General features: G+C 41.8%; 2 protein-coding genes across 2 annotated transcripts in view; one reads left to right on the plus strand and one right to left on the minus strand.

Moving 5' to 3' along the window:
* The window catches only part of LOC134357289 (receptor expression-enhancing protein 5-like), a 54,151-nt gene extending 52,687 nt beyond the window's left edge, over window positions 1-1,464 (minus strand). The window contains exon 1 of the mRNA XM_063068655.1: window positions 1,336-1,464. The gene's annotated coding sequence lies outside the window, so the exon portion shown is untranslated. The remainder of the gene's footprint in view (window positions 1-1,335) is intronic.
* Window positions 1,465-1,468: 4 nt separating this feature from the next.
* Window positions 1,469-15,313, plus strand: part of dcp2 (decapping mRNA 2) — a 37,259-nt gene continuing 23,414 nt past the window's right edge. The window contains exons 1-3 of the mRNA XM_063068654.1: window positions 1,469-1,609; window positions 10,083-10,234; window positions 10,676-10,803. Of these exons, the coding sequence (XP_062924724.1) occupies window positions 1,557-1,609; window positions 10,083-10,234; window positions 10,676-10,803 (333 nt within the window). The 5' untranslated portion in view covers window positions 1,469-1,556. The remainder of the gene's footprint in view (window positions 1,610-10,082; window positions 10,235-10,675; window positions 10,804-15,313) is intronic.

Raw genomic sequence — 15,313 nt, forward strand, 5'->3', positions numbered from 1 at the left:
CTCCATGCCCCTTTTACTCGATAGCTGTCTTATGTTCCCTCTCTTAAATGTGATCAGGTTGTTGTTTTCCCTTCTTTTTTTGCTGCACAGCTCTCTGTAGCCGAAAGATTTCTCTATGGGAACACCTTCAGCAGTCAACATCCAAGAGGGTCAGTGCACACAAAACTGGACATAGTATTTCAGCTGAGGAGTCATCCACTGCTTTATAAAAAAGGTAAGCATATGTGATGTGTGTGTGTTGGCACGTGGCCAAGTGATTAAGGCGTTCATTTAGTGATCTGAAGGTCGTTAGTTCGAGCCTTGGCTGAGGCAGCATGTGTGTTCTCAAGCACGGCACTTCCAAGGCGCAAATCCATGGTCTCATGAGACTAACGGATGCCTATATAAAAGCATATGGGAAACTAGTGTGCAAATTCCCGAAATTTTCAGCACTTATGCCCTCTGTTCAAGGTGAAGGATTCTAAGTAGAGTAGTTTGGGGAAGAATATTCCAACACTCAAAACAAATTCATTTCCAATCTAAGATGTACAACACACAGAAAATGATGGAGGAACTCTGCACGTCAGGCAGCATCTATGGAAAGGAATAGACAGTTGACGTTCAGAACCAAGAAAACATTTCATGTGTTGACAACAGGAATTCTGCAGATGCTGGAAATTCAAGCAACACACATAAAAGTTGCTGGTGAACGCAGCAGGCCAGGCAGCATCTCTAGGAAGAGGTGCAGTCGACGTTTCAGGCCGAGACCCTTCGTCAGGACTAACTGAAGGAAGAGTGAGTAAGGGATTTGAAAGTTGGAGGGGGAGGGGGAGATCCAAAATGATAGGAGAAGACAGGAGGGGGAGGGATGGAGCCAAGAGCTGGACAGGTGATAGGCAAAAGGGATACGAGAGGATCATGGGACAGGAGGTCCGGGAAGAAAGACAAGGGGGGGGGAGGGATCCAGAGGATGGGCAAGGGGTATATTCAGAGGGACAGAGGGAGAAAAAGGAGAGTGAGAGGAAGAATGTGTGTATAAAAATAAGTAACAGATGGGGTACGAGGGGGAGGTGGGGCCTTAGCGGAAGTTAGAGAAGTCGATGTTCATGCCATCAGGTTGGAGGCTACCCAGACGGAATATAAGGTGTTGTTCCTCCAACCTGAGTGTGGCTTCATCTTTACAGTAGAGGAGGCCGTGGATAGACATGTCAGAATGGGAATGGGATGTGTTGCTCTGGTTTTCCAGCATCTGCAGAATCTTTTGTCTACCATGGGTGGAGTTAGATCGTTAAGAGTAACCCAATATTTTGGTTCAACGTGGATGTTCCAAAAAAAAAATCGTAAGCCTTTCCTTACTGCCACCGAGGATTAACTGCAGCACGCCGTCAATTCAAGACCCCCAACTCTCCTTCTCTTTGCCTGTAGGTTTGTTCTGGCGAGCTCCGCTCTGGATCCCTGTCAATCAACAGTGACGTCACAAAGGCCGGGTCGAATGGAGCTGAAGACTTTCTCTGGGTTCCCGGAAGAGGAGACGCGGTCTTCGTGCAGCGGGGCAGTGGTCGCGGTATGTGTGTGGTATGGAGGGTAAGAGAGTGGAGATTCCAACCGGAGTACTGGACGACTTGTGCAGGTAAGTATACAAGAAGCGACGTGTACACCTCCCAGCCGGGGTATTTTCCTGGCCCTGAGATGTGAGAGGAAAAGGAAGTGAGGGCCTGGGAGGAGGAAATGCACTCGGATTGAGAGCCCGCCTAATGAGGGCCAAAGTTAGAATTGAATCCAATTTAAAGATATAAGACTTTGGGATCTTTTGGATTATATTTTGCACAAATGGGAAGGAGGAGAACGTGTTCTCTTTGTTATTGTAAAAAGGGAAGATATTTTGTAATTCTTTTCGTATAAATTCACGGTATCCGTAGTTGGCGTTTTTATTTTTAAAAAGCAAACTGGAGAAAGTGTGGGATTTAATTTTTAAATATCTTTATTTCTGAAACCTTATCTTTTTAAAAAAAGACACCGCAAATGATTTTAGAGGAAATTACTTAAGCGAATAAGAGTGGTGTACAACTGGGTGACCACTATCTTTTATTGCCTCTTGTACAGCTGCAGTCTTTAATGTATTGTTTCACAGTGTATAGTGTAAATGAAATAAAAAACCGCCTTAAGCAGGAAATAACTAACTTATTTGAATGTGTCACTGTATAATCTTCGCTGTATTTATTTGATCTTAAGACTATTTATTGTGGCCATTTCTAACGTCAGGAGTTGTACTAGTATTTTAGGATACTTGTAGTCAATGTGTTTACGTTGTATTCTACATTAGTTTCTCCATCATTTCTACTCTGACGAGATTTTCCATACAGATGACTCTGAGATATTATTCTATTAAATGCAGCTTCCCCTCTACCATAGTTGATTCAGCCCTTTTTTTTGTACCTTATCTAATTCCCTCAGTCATCTTGGGCACTCCAAGCCAGAGAAAGGAAGGTTTCCATGGCCCTCGTTTTCCACTTTTGCAATTCCCTACATCTTCAGCAAGATTTCATAATCAGATATATCTTCCTTTCCCCTTTTGGGCATGTGGTAGCTTCTAAGTCTCAAAAATCAAATTCAGCTGCTCCTTTTGGGTAGTTCTGCTGTAGATCACCCCTCTGGCTAAGTTTTTTCTTCCCACTTGTGCCATCTGAGCAAATCCTACAGCTTGATATTTTGCAACTTTTTATTTCATTGTTTACTACTTAACCATCCTCACCAAGTTCATCTCAGAGGTCGATGTTAGACTGTCTTTAAAGAGCGTGAACCCTTGCAAGGCAGGAGGTACCGATGGAGTACCTGGTAAGGCTCTGAAAACCTGTGCCAACCAACTAGCGGGAGTATTCAAGGACATTTTCAACCTCTCACTGCTGCAGTTGGAAGTTCCCACTTGCTTCAAAAAGGCAACAATTATACCAGTACCTAAGAAGAATAATGTGGGCTGCCTTAATCACTATTGCCCGGTAGCACTCACATCGACAGTGATGAAATGCTTTGAGAGGTTGTTCATGACTAGACAGAACCCCTGTCTCATCAAGGACCTGGACCCATTGTGATTTGCCTATCCCCACAATAGGTCAATGGCAGACACAATCTCAATGACTCTCCACATAGCTTTAGATCACCTGGACAATACAACCACCTACGTCAGGATGCTGTTCATCGACTATAGTTCAGGATTTAATACCATCATTCCCACAAACCTGATTGAGAAGTTGCAGAACCTGGGCCTCTGTACCAACCTCTGCAATTGGATCCTTGCTGACAATCAACACTGGCGCATCTCGGGAGTGTGTTTAACTCACTGCTGTACTCTCTATATACACATAACTGTGTGGCTAGGCATAGCTCAAATACCATCTATAAATTTGCTGATGATACATCCATTGTTGGTAGAATCTCAGGTGGCGACGAGAGGGCGTACGGGAGTGAGATATGCCAACTACTGGAGTGGTGCTGCAGCAACAACCTGGCACTCAACGTCATTAAGATGAAAGAGCTGATTGTGTACTTCAGGAAGGGCAAGACGAAGGAACACATACCAATCCTCATAGATGGATCAGAAGTGGAGAGAGAGAGTGAGCAGTTTCAACTTCCTAGGTGTCAAGATCTCTGAGGATCTAACCTGGTCCCAACATATTGATACGGTTATAAAGAAGGCAAGACAGCGGCTATATTTTATTAGGAGTTTGAAGAGATTTGGCATGTCAACAAATATACTCTAAGACTTCTATAGTTGTACCGTGGAGAGCATTCTGACAGGCTGCATCACTGTCTGGTATGGGGGTGGGGGTGGGGAGCTACTGCACAGGACCGAAAGAAGCTCTAGAAGATTGTAAATCTAGTCAGCTCCATCTTGGGTACTAGTCTACAAAGTACCCAGGACATCTTTAGGGAGCGGTGTCTCAGAAAGACAGTGTCCATTATTAAGGAGGTAAGAGGTACAGAAGCCTGAAGGCACACACTCAGCGATTCGGGAACAGCTTCCTCCCCTCTGTCATCCGATTCCTAAATGGACATTGAATCTTTGGACACTACCTCACTTTTTTTTAATATACAGTATTTCTGTTTTTGCACGTTTAAAAAGAAGTATTCAATATACATAATTGATTCACTTGTTTATATATTATTATTTTTTTTCTCTCTGCTAGATTAAGTATTGCATTGAACTGCTGCTGCTAAGTTAACAAATTTCATGTCACATGCCGGTGATAATAAACCTGATTCTGATTCATGTTTAATTGTCATCAACCATACATGGGTATACAGCCAAACAGAACAGCATTCCTGTGGGGCCAAAGTGCAAAATGCAGTCAGACACAGCACATAGCAATTAAGGTTGCAATAGCAGAAAATCATACAGTCACAAAAAAATGTAGCCTGAGCCCCTGTGTGGCATGACCTGAAGATTGATGATGGTGGGATGTTGTCCTGGAGCCATGTTTCTGCAAGAAAAAGCATATAGCAGTTCCTCATCACGTGCTAGTGTAGCTACAGACAAACACAATCCAACTTGTCTTCCACTGAGCGAATACTGAAGGGTGGCATTGACAGGAGGGGCCAGTCACCAACCCAGCACGGACTCCAGTATGTCCGTGTGCCTCTGCTGTCATCCTCACCACCTCCGGCATCCCTTAGCTGCAGCAGATGATGGTCTACCCCACTAGTGAGTTACTGGAGAGTGGTGGAGGGCCTGGACTGCACAACAACTGAGGCCATGCAGTTCCCTGCTGTTGGTGTTTCCAACGAACCAATGAATTAGATTTGCAGTATTCTACATTATCAATGTCAAACAGGGTCTTGCGATCACAAGAAAAATATGGAAGACAATCATTTGCACCGTTTGTTGCCTTCTTCCCTGGATGGCTGTAGTAGGTGAGGACAGTATGCAACAAGTCCAGCTCCACTGCTATCCAGCAACTCACTATCACCAGTGGGGTGGATCTGCAGTACTTGGTGTTCTTAATACCCAGCAGTATCTTGCGATCATAAAAGAGGTGTAAAGGACAAACATTTACACCATTGTTTGGACCAAGAGAAGCTGCCGTGCCACCATCTTACTGGAAACTATCACTAACCTATCAATTAGATAACTGTTTCAACATTTTATCCCCATGGCATCTCTCATCTCATCCTATCAAGAGATATTAGTTTGTCCTACACTAATCCTTCTTTCCCAGTTCTGATGAAGGGTCTTTGAACTGAAATGTTATCATTTCATGAGTGTTCCTTCAGGTTCACAAGATCAAGGACGTTGTTTCAGGAGATGACAAATCCATATGGATGGATTCTTTTGTGGTTCTCTGCTCTGCATTTCCAGAAGCAAGTGTGGTCACTGCCCAGCCATTGATGGGCATTCTCCTGCCAGTGCAGTACCACTTGATGCTGCATTATCGATACTGTCATGGATTCTCTTGAGATGCAGGCTATTCTTTTTGCAATCCTTTGTGGGTTTTTTTTTGTTTATAAGGATGTGGATGTTCTGCTATTAATTTTGTAGACAGTGCCTTCTTATCAGATACAATACTAATAAAGTGAATTTTGTGTAAAATCTGGTATCATATAATCATGGTGTATACTTACCCATCCTTAAAACTGGTTTGGACTAGTCACTGTTGCCATTTGTTAGATCACAACTCACCAGTACTTAGAAATCACATTGTTTGCAGATGATCTTGACAATTACAAAAGATGGTGTTCATGAATTTGGTGGGAATAGGCAGTGCGCAGCAAAGCTCAGATTTTTTTTGGTTGAACATTGTTCTTGTGATTGGATGCCTGTAACTAGTGTTCCATGGGAAGTGGTACTGGGATTTGTGCTATTTGTAATATGTGAATGATTTAGACGTAGATGTAGGAAGCATGATCGGCAAGTTTCAAAATGATATGAAGATTTGTGAAGATACAGAGTCTGTAGTTGCTCTAATCTGGATTTAAAAACCCTGCTGGAGGAACTCAGCAGGTCAGGCAGCATCCCTGGAGGACTGGAATCTTTCATTGGGACCCAGGTGTTTACTAAGCATGGGAGGCTATGACCAAATGCAGGAGGATTGGATTCGATGATTCTCCACTGGTTGGTATGGATATGTTAGTCTTGATCTGAAATATCAACCATTCGTTTATCTCCAGAGGTGCTGCCTGACCTGCAGCGTTCCTCCAGAAGTTTGTTTTTTTGCTGAAGGTTGGTGGAATTGTTGATAGCATGGAAGGACCTTGATATGTTGCTTCAAATATCCTTGAATGTAGCAATGTAGGCGGATATATGATTAAGAAGGCACATGGGATACTGATCTTCAATTGTCATTGCTATTATGGACATTTAAGAGACTCTTAGATGGGCACATGGATGAATTGAAAATGGAAGGTTATGTCGGAGGGAAGGGTTGGATTGATCTTTTAAATATTGACTTTATTTGTCACATATGAAATGTGTTGTTGCGTTAAATCAAATCAGTGGCAATTGTGTTGGGCAGTCTGCAAGTTTTGCGAGACTTCTGGTGCCAACATAGCATGCTCACAGCACACTAACCCTAACAATACATCTTTGGAGTGTGGGAGAAAATGCACATGGTTATGGGGAGAGCATACAAACTCCTTACAGACAGTGGTGGGAATCGAACCCTGAACTTACAGCTGCCACTGTAATGTGTTGCACTGACTGCTATGTTATTGTGCTGCAATATGTGCAGTCCTATCACCAAATTATTGGAAATATGTGATTGAGTTGGAGAGAGAGCAGAGGACATTCACCAGGATGTTGCCTGGGATGGAGCATTTTAGTTATAAGGAGAGACTTGAGAGGCTAGGTCTGTTTCCCATTGTTCCCATTCTCTTCTCATTGTTACCATCAGGAAGGAGGCATACACTCAGTGATTCAGGAACAGCTTCTTCCCCTCTGCTATTCAATTTCTAAATGGACACTGAACCCATGAATACTGCCTCGCAACTTTTTAAAATTTATTTCTGTTTTTGTACTACTTATTTCAAATTAATTATTTAATATACTGTAATTCATTTTTTTCCTATATCACGTATTGCATCGTACTGCTGCCGCAAAGTTAACAAATTTCACGACATATGCTGGTGATAATAAACCTGATTCTGAGTGGAGGTTGAAAATAGTCCCATTTGAAGCACATATAACTAGGAATATAAACAGGCCAGAGTGCAACTATTACCAATTAGAGGTAGGTAAAACTAGAAGATACAGATTTATGGTAAGCGGTAGGTGGTGAGAGCCTTTTTTTTTCCCGTGGTAGAAATATCAACTGCAAAAAGATAATGGCTTTAAGATGAGAGGGGCAAGTTTTTAGAGCAGATTAATGAGGTAAATAGTTTTTTTTTATTTTTACACAGAGTGATAGGTTCCTGGAATGCTGGTAATGTAAGCAGATATGATTGCAATGTTTAAGAGGTGCATGAACATGGAGGGAAAGGATTAATAACCCATGTTTAGGTGTATGGGATTTGTTTTGATATGCATCATATTTGACGGACATTGTGGGCTGAAGAGCATGCTCCAGTGCTGTAATGTCTGTTCCATCATAAAGGCAATCTTGAAAGTTCTTTCAAGTGATGATTGTGGATATGTTTGTGCTTTTTCTTGTTTTATATTCACAATGCTATAAGTAAATTTGGAATGATACTAATATGGCCTGGTAGTCTACTGCATTGCAATTTTCACTGTATTTAAAGTGGTTTATCCCTTGCCTTTTGAGAAGTAGTCAGCACTAACTATACAATCCCCAGGTTCAAGGCAACAACATCTGCTAAAATTCACTTATTTTTAATATGCACTCAGTGGCCATTTTATTAGGTACAGGAATGGAATGCAGTGTGGCTTTCTGCTGCTAGAGTCCATCCATTTCAAAGTTTGATGTCTTATGCATTCAGAGATGCTCTTCTGCACACCACTATTGTATTGTCTGGTTATAGAAACATAGAAAACCTATAGCACAATACAGGCCCTTCGGCCCACAAAGCTGTGCCGAACATGTCCCTGCCTTAGAGCTACCTACGCTTTACCCATAGCCCGCTATTTTTCTAAGCTCCATGTAGACATCCAGGAGTCTGTTAAAAGACCCGATCATTTTCCGCTTCCACCGCTGCCAGCTGATTCCACGCACTCACCACCCTGCATTAAAAAAAACAACTTACCCCTGACATCTCCTCTGTACCTGCTTCCAAGCACCTTAAAACTATTCCCTCTCGTGCTAGCCATTTCAGCCCTGGGGAAAAGCCTCTGACTATCCACACGATCAATCCCACTCATTATCTTGTAAACCTCTATCAGGTCACCTCTCATCCTCCGTCACTCCAAGGAGTAAAGGCCGAGTTCACTCAAGCCATTCTCATAAGGCATGCTCCTCAATCCAGGCAGCATGCTTGTAAATCTCCTCCGCACCCTTTCTATGGTTTCCACGTCCTTCCTGTAGTGAGGCGACCAGAATTGAGCACAGTACTCCAAGTGAGGTCTGACCAGGGTCCTATATCGCTGCAACATTACCTCTAAGCTCTTAAACTCAATCCCATGATTGATGAAGGCCAATGCACCGTATGCCTTCTTAACCACAGAGTCAACCTGCGTAGCAGCTTTGAGTGTCCAATGGACACGGACCCCAAGATCCCTCTGATCCTCCACACTGCCATCATATTTGACCTACCAAAATGAACCACCTCACACTTATCTGGGTTGAACTCCATCTGCCACTTCTCAGCCCAGTTTTGCATCCTATCAATGTCCCGTTGTAACCTCAGACAGCCCTCCACACTGTCCACAACACCCCGAACCTTTGTGTCATCAGCAAATTTACTAACCCATCCCTCCACTTCCTCATCCAGGTCATTTATAAAAATCACAAAGAGAAGGGGTCCCAGAACAGATCCCTGAGGCACACCACTGGTCACCAGCCTCCACGCAGAATATGACCCGTCTACAATCACTCTTTGCCTTCTGTGGGCAAGCCAGTTCTGGATCTACAAAGCAATGTCCCCTTGGATCCCATGCCTCCTTACTTTCTCAATAAGCCTTGCATGGGGTACCTTATCAAATGCCTTGCTGAAATCCATATACTCTACACCTACGGCTCTACCTTCATCAATGTGTTTAGTCACATCCTCAAAAAATTCAATCAGGCTCATAAGGCACGACCTGCCTTTCACAAAGCCATGCTGACTATTCCTAATCATATTATGCCTCTCCAAATGTTCATAAATCCTGTCTCTCAGTATCTTCTCCATCAACTTACTAACCACTGAAGTAAGACTCACTAGCCTGTAATTTCCTGGGCTATCCCTACTTCCTTTCTTGAATAAAAGGAACAACATCTGCAACCCTCCAATCCTCTGGAACCTCTCCCGTCCTCATTGATGATGCAAAGATGATTCCCAGAGGCTCAGCAATCTCCTCCCTCGCTTATTGGGGTCCCTGTCACCTTCCTATCAACTTGAACCAGTCTGGCCATTCTCCTCTGACCTCTCACATCAACAAGGCATTTTCGTCCACAGAACTGCCACTCTCTGGATGGTTTTTTGCTTTTCGCGCCATTTTCTGTAAACTGGAGGCTGCTGATCTCCTGGGATTTCATACAGCAGTTTCTGAGATGCATGAACCACCCCATCTGGCCCTAACAATCATTCCACGGTCAAACTCACTTAGCTCACATTTCTTCCCCAATCTGGTGTTTGGTCTCAACAACATCTGAACCTCTTGACCATGCCTGTATGCTTTTATGCATTAAGATGCTGTCAGATGATTGACTAGATTGATTAGATATTTGCGTTATCAATTGGTATACAAGTGTACCTAATAAAGTGGCCACTGAGTGTGTTTACATACTTACAGGATGACTACCATTGCTGTTATGTTGAACCATACAAATAATATCAGATGTAAAAACATATTTATATGACTGTGGAGATCTGTTCCAATTTGCTTATATAACGTGAACATTTTCAAGGTGTTGCAGTGTAACACAGTGTACAGTGTAGTGGAAGCTTTTGATTATTTTGTAAAGCATAGTGATGTTAGCAGTTGAGAATTATAAACATGTCACTGATCTGTTGAACAGCCGATTCATTCTACATATTCCAAGTGAAGAAAGGGACAATGCAATCAGAGTCTGCTTTCAGATTGAGCTGGCCCATTGGTTTTACTTGGACTTCTACTTGCAGAACACACCAGGATTGCCTCAGTGCGGGATAAGAGATTTTGCCAAATCTGATATCCTTTTGTCTTTAAATGAACTATATTTGTTAATAACTGAAAGAGCTATCAGATGTGTGGCAAGATTTTGGAGTGTTTGATAATCTTCTAGTTTGTCATTTGAACATTAATTTTTTGCACTTTTCTATCCTATTCTTCCTAATTTTTTGAGCAATGTATTTTATTCTTTGCTGCATCTCATTAAAATTGAGACTCCAGTTAATTTTCATTGCTCTTTTTTTTGTTTTTGGAGCTTCAAACTTATGGACTTGCCCCTTACATGATGCTTGTATACTAATTTCTTTTTCAGTCAGGCTCTTGGAATCCTGGTTGGGAATCTTTCAAATTAGTATCTGGAATTTTGCACTGGATTCAAATTCAACTGGGGTGGCATAAATATCTGGCAGGAGGAAAGCCATGTAACCAAATTGTTGTTTTGTACCTTAACTCCTAATGCACTCTTCAACCACTGTTCATTTTTACTTCGGAAAGGAGATGATGTGGAAAAGATTTTAGATGAATGGAAGGAATACAAGATGGGAGTTCCAACATATGGTGCAATTATACTAGATGAGACACTGGAAAATGTAAGTAGAATGACAAATGGAGTAACTAACATAAGCTTTACATAGAAAGTTTCAGCACATTACAGGCCCTTTGGCCCACAATGTTGTGCCAACCATGTAACCTACTCTAGAAACTGCCGAGAATTTCCCCAGCGCATAGCCCTCTATTTTTCTAAGCTCCATGTACCTATCTAAGAGGCTCTTAAAAAACCCTATTGTATACGCTTCCACCACTGCTGCCAACAGTGCATTCCATGCACCCACCACTCTCTGTGTGAAAAACTTACCCGACATTCCTTCGGTACCTATTTCCAAGCACCTTAAAACTATGCCCCCTCCCCTCATGTTAGCCATTTCAGCCCTGGGGAAAAAAAACCTGGCTATCCACACAATCAATGCCCCTCATCATCTCGTACACCTCTATCAGTTCACCTCTCATCCTCCATCACTCCAAGGAGAAAAGGCCAAGTACACTCAACCTATTCTCATAAGGTACACCCTCCAATCTAGGCAACATCCTTGTAAATCTCCTCTGCACTCTCTCTATAGTATCCACATCCTTCCTGTAGTGAGGTGACCAGAATGGCACACAGTACTTTAATGCTTGGCAAAGAAATATGAACCTTAATTTTCGGTCAGACAAGTAGATGGCAGGGTTTCCCATGACAGATTAGGGCTAATTATCTTGGTTGCAAGTCAGGGTTCTTGGAATTCAGTCACTGGTAAGTAGTTGTATTCTAGATGTATGAGGCCCATATGTGTAAGTTTGGGGTGAGCTGATTAACAGATATTTGTGAAGCTGGATCATGCTGCCATTCCTCAGCATTTAGAGTGGGTGAGAGGAGATATACCAGGATGCTGCCTAGATTAGAGAGCATGTCTTTTGAGGATGTGTTGAGTGAGCTAGGGCTTTTCATTTGGAATGATGTTGGATGAGAGGAGACTTGATACAGATTTACTAGATGGTAAGAGGCATAGACAGAGTGGACAGCCAGAGACTTTTTACCTGGGTAAAAGTAGCACTTTAATATACTGGAGTCCATAGTTTTAAGGTGATTGGCAGAAGGTCTAGGGGATGTCAGAAAAGTTTTTTACATGGAGAGCAGTGGGTGCTTGGAACACGCTGACATGGATGATAGTAGATGCTGTAGATTAGAGATACCTAAGAAACTCTTAAATGGGCACATGGATGAAAACAAAATGGGGGGGCTCTTGGGTGTGAAAGGTTAAATTGATCTTGGAGGAGATAAAACGTTATCGCACAACATCATGGGCTGAAGGGTCTGTACTGTGCTAAATTCAATTATACACTATCAGCTCTAAAGTAGCATGCTTGATGCTATGAACACCATCTCAAGTGTACTGTATAAACTTGCCTTCAGCATTTTGTATACTCGTTAATTTGAATGGGATTCCTGATCTGGAGTTTAGGAAGGGAAAGGCAAGATTTTAAAAGATGGCTTGGCCGTGCCCCTGGCCTTGTTCTTTTCAAAGATTATTAGGGCTGTCCTGGCTTGTACATTGGATGCAAATTCTGTAGCCTAATCATCTTTGAATTTGCTGTGCCCATTTCCTAGACAATTTTTTTCTGACTGTTGAACATTCACTTTTTTAAAGATACTAAGGAGTAAGAAGTTTTTTAATGAACCCTGAGTTTCAAGAGAGTGTAGAATCTAGGAATCAGTGGACCTGATGTAGAACCATATAATATATAGATATCTTCACAAATTCCACAAGATTGAGTTTTATTCTCTGTCTGAAGTTTTTGGAGAGTGAGTTGTGAACATAAATTTTATTATCTGAAAGGCTGTAACATGGAGTTTGCTTGTAGTTTTGCTGCATAATTAAAAAAGAAAGATCCCACTTTTTTTTGGAATGTGGCAATCTCAAGGCATATTAAGATGGATAGATCCCTGGGGTCTGATAAAGTATATCCTAGGAAACTAGAAATACAGGAAAGCTAGGGAAGAAATTGGAAGGGCCTCAGCAGAGATATTTGTATCAGCTTTAGCCACCTGTGATGTATGAGAAAAGTGGGAGATGCTAATGTTGTCTAATTCTGAGGAACAGGATTTGCCAGCATTTGGAAAAGCAAGGACTAATGAGGGATAGTTAGCATGGCTTTGAGTGTGGAAAATGGTGTCATAACAAATTTAAGTTGAGTTTTTGAAGAGGTGACAAAGACGATGATGAGAAGATGGTAGGTGTTACCTATGTGGTCTTCAGCAAGGCCTTTGACAAAGTTCTGCATGGCAGGCTAATCTGGAAGTTTAGATCACATAGAATACAAAACTATATCCAAAATTGGCTGTCTGAAGGGTGATGATGGATGGTTGCAGAAGCCATCCTCTTTTCATCTTCAGCTTTTTTACAGACAGTATGATGTTTGCTTCCAGAATTTGCTGGTATTTAATTGAATTCATTCTTCCCTCTACCAGTGAAATGTTCCCTGTGCTACTGGCTGCAACACAAGCCTAAAGCATGATCGATCCACCTTCGTGCTTAACAGTTGCAGAGGTACTCTTTTCATGAAATTCTGCACCCTTTTTTCTCCAAGCATACCTTTGCTCATTGCGGCCAAAAAGTTCTATTTTAACTTCATCAGTCCACAGGACTTGTTTCCAAAATGCATCAGGCTTGTTTCGATGTTCCTTTGCAAACTTCTGATGCTGAATTTTGTGGTGAGGACGCAGGAAAGGTTTTCTTCTGATGACTCTTCCATGAAGGTCATATTTGTGCAGGTGTCGCTGCACAGTAGAACAGTGCACCACCACGCCAGAATCTGCTAAATCTTCCTGAAGGTCTTTTGCAGTCAAACGGGGGTTTTGATTTGCCTTTCTAGCAATCCTACGAGCAGTTCTCTCGGAAAGTTTTCTTGGTCTTCCAGACCCCAACTTGACCTCCACTGTTCCTGTTAACTGCCATTTCTTAATTACATTACGAACTGAGGAAACGGCTACCTGAAAACGCTTTGCTATCTTCTTATAGCCTTCTCCTGCTTTGTGGGCATCATTTATTTTAATTTTTAGAGCGCTAGGCAGCTGCTTGGAGAAGCCCATGGCTGCTGATTGTTGGGATAAGGTTTGAGGAGTCAGGGTATTTATAAAGCTTTGACATTTGCATCACCTGGCCTTTCCTAACAATGACTGTGAACAAGCCATAGCCCTAACAAGCTAATTAAGGTCTGAGACCTTGGTAAAAGTTATCTGAGAACTCAATCTCTTGAGGTGCCCAAACTTTTGCATGGTGCTCCTTTCCTTTTTTTCACTCTAAAATTGTACAAACAAAAATAATACACTAATCTTGCTTAAAATGTTGAAAAGAATGTTTCATCTTTATGACTTTTGGAGATCAGTTCATCTTCTACTCACATAACTATTAACAGTAAAAGAAATTTTGACCAGGGGTGCCCAAACTTTTGCATGCCACTGTATATAGGCTGGAGAAGGTCAGGTTAATGAGTACAGGAATTGGGATGTCACATTGTAACAATACAATTCGTTGGTGAAACCACACTTGGGATTTGATGTGTACTTCTGATTGCCAGCTATTGGAAAGATGTCATTAAGATGGAAAGAGTGCAGGATAGTTACTGGAACTGGAAGGCTCGGGTTATAAGGAGAGGCTGGATGGGCTGGGAATTTTTCCTGGAGTATAGTGGAATGACTTTATAGAAGTACATAAAAGTATGAAGGGTATATATGAGGTGGATGGTCATAGTCTATTTTTATCGAGCACTGAAGTGGATATAGACAGAAGGTGAGAGGGACAACCTCTTCACACACAGGGTTGTGGTTACATGAAATAAGCCACTGGAGGAAGCTGTAGAACTGGGTGAAATTACAATGTTTAAAAGGCATTTGAACAGTACATTGAGTGAAAAGCTTAATGGTACTGACTTGGATAGATTATCTTAGTTGGCGTGGTTAAGCTGGGGTTTCTGTGTTGTATAACTTTGATTTGTAATGCCTGATTAAAACCAGTGAGCAAAGCAGAAGTATTAGGAAAAGAGAAAGTTAAGAGGAAATAGATTGAGGAAAAGGATGAAATAGATTTAAGTAATGAACAGATTATTAGTATTAGCTAGCTCTACATTCCAGATATCTGCTTTAGCCATAAAGCTATCAATGTTTTCACCTCCCTTCATCCCCCCCCCCACCCCTCAGTGTTTCTAACTCCTCTCCTGCTGTTATGCTGATCCATGGATGATGTCAGGTGATAATGAGGATTTAATGTAATTCAGTTCATATTTTATGTGTGCATATTTTTAACAATGGGGGAGAGGAGAGGTTACCTTGGTCAAAAATGGCATTCCAGTCAAGATGGCGAAGGGAAAACTATCTATGAATGGCACTTGCTTGTAGATCGCATTTTAAAATTTATTTACAGCTCAGTTCTAAAACACCAGTAATAGTCATAATTTATTGCTTGCAATTTCTCACTGAATGGTTATTAGTTTGTTTTGTGGGAATGTGTATTGCTGTGACATAATGTTGTCTCCTAGACCCCTCAATACAATAAGTAGATTTGT

Source organism: Mobula hypostoma, chromosome 16, assembly GCF_963921235.1.
Source record: "Mobula hypostoma chromosome 16, sMobHyp1.1, whole genome shotgun sequence".
Taxonomy (NCBI): domain Eukaryota; kingdom Metazoa; phylum Chordata; class Chondrichthyes; order Myliobatiformes; family Myliobatidae; genus Mobula; species Mobula hypostoma.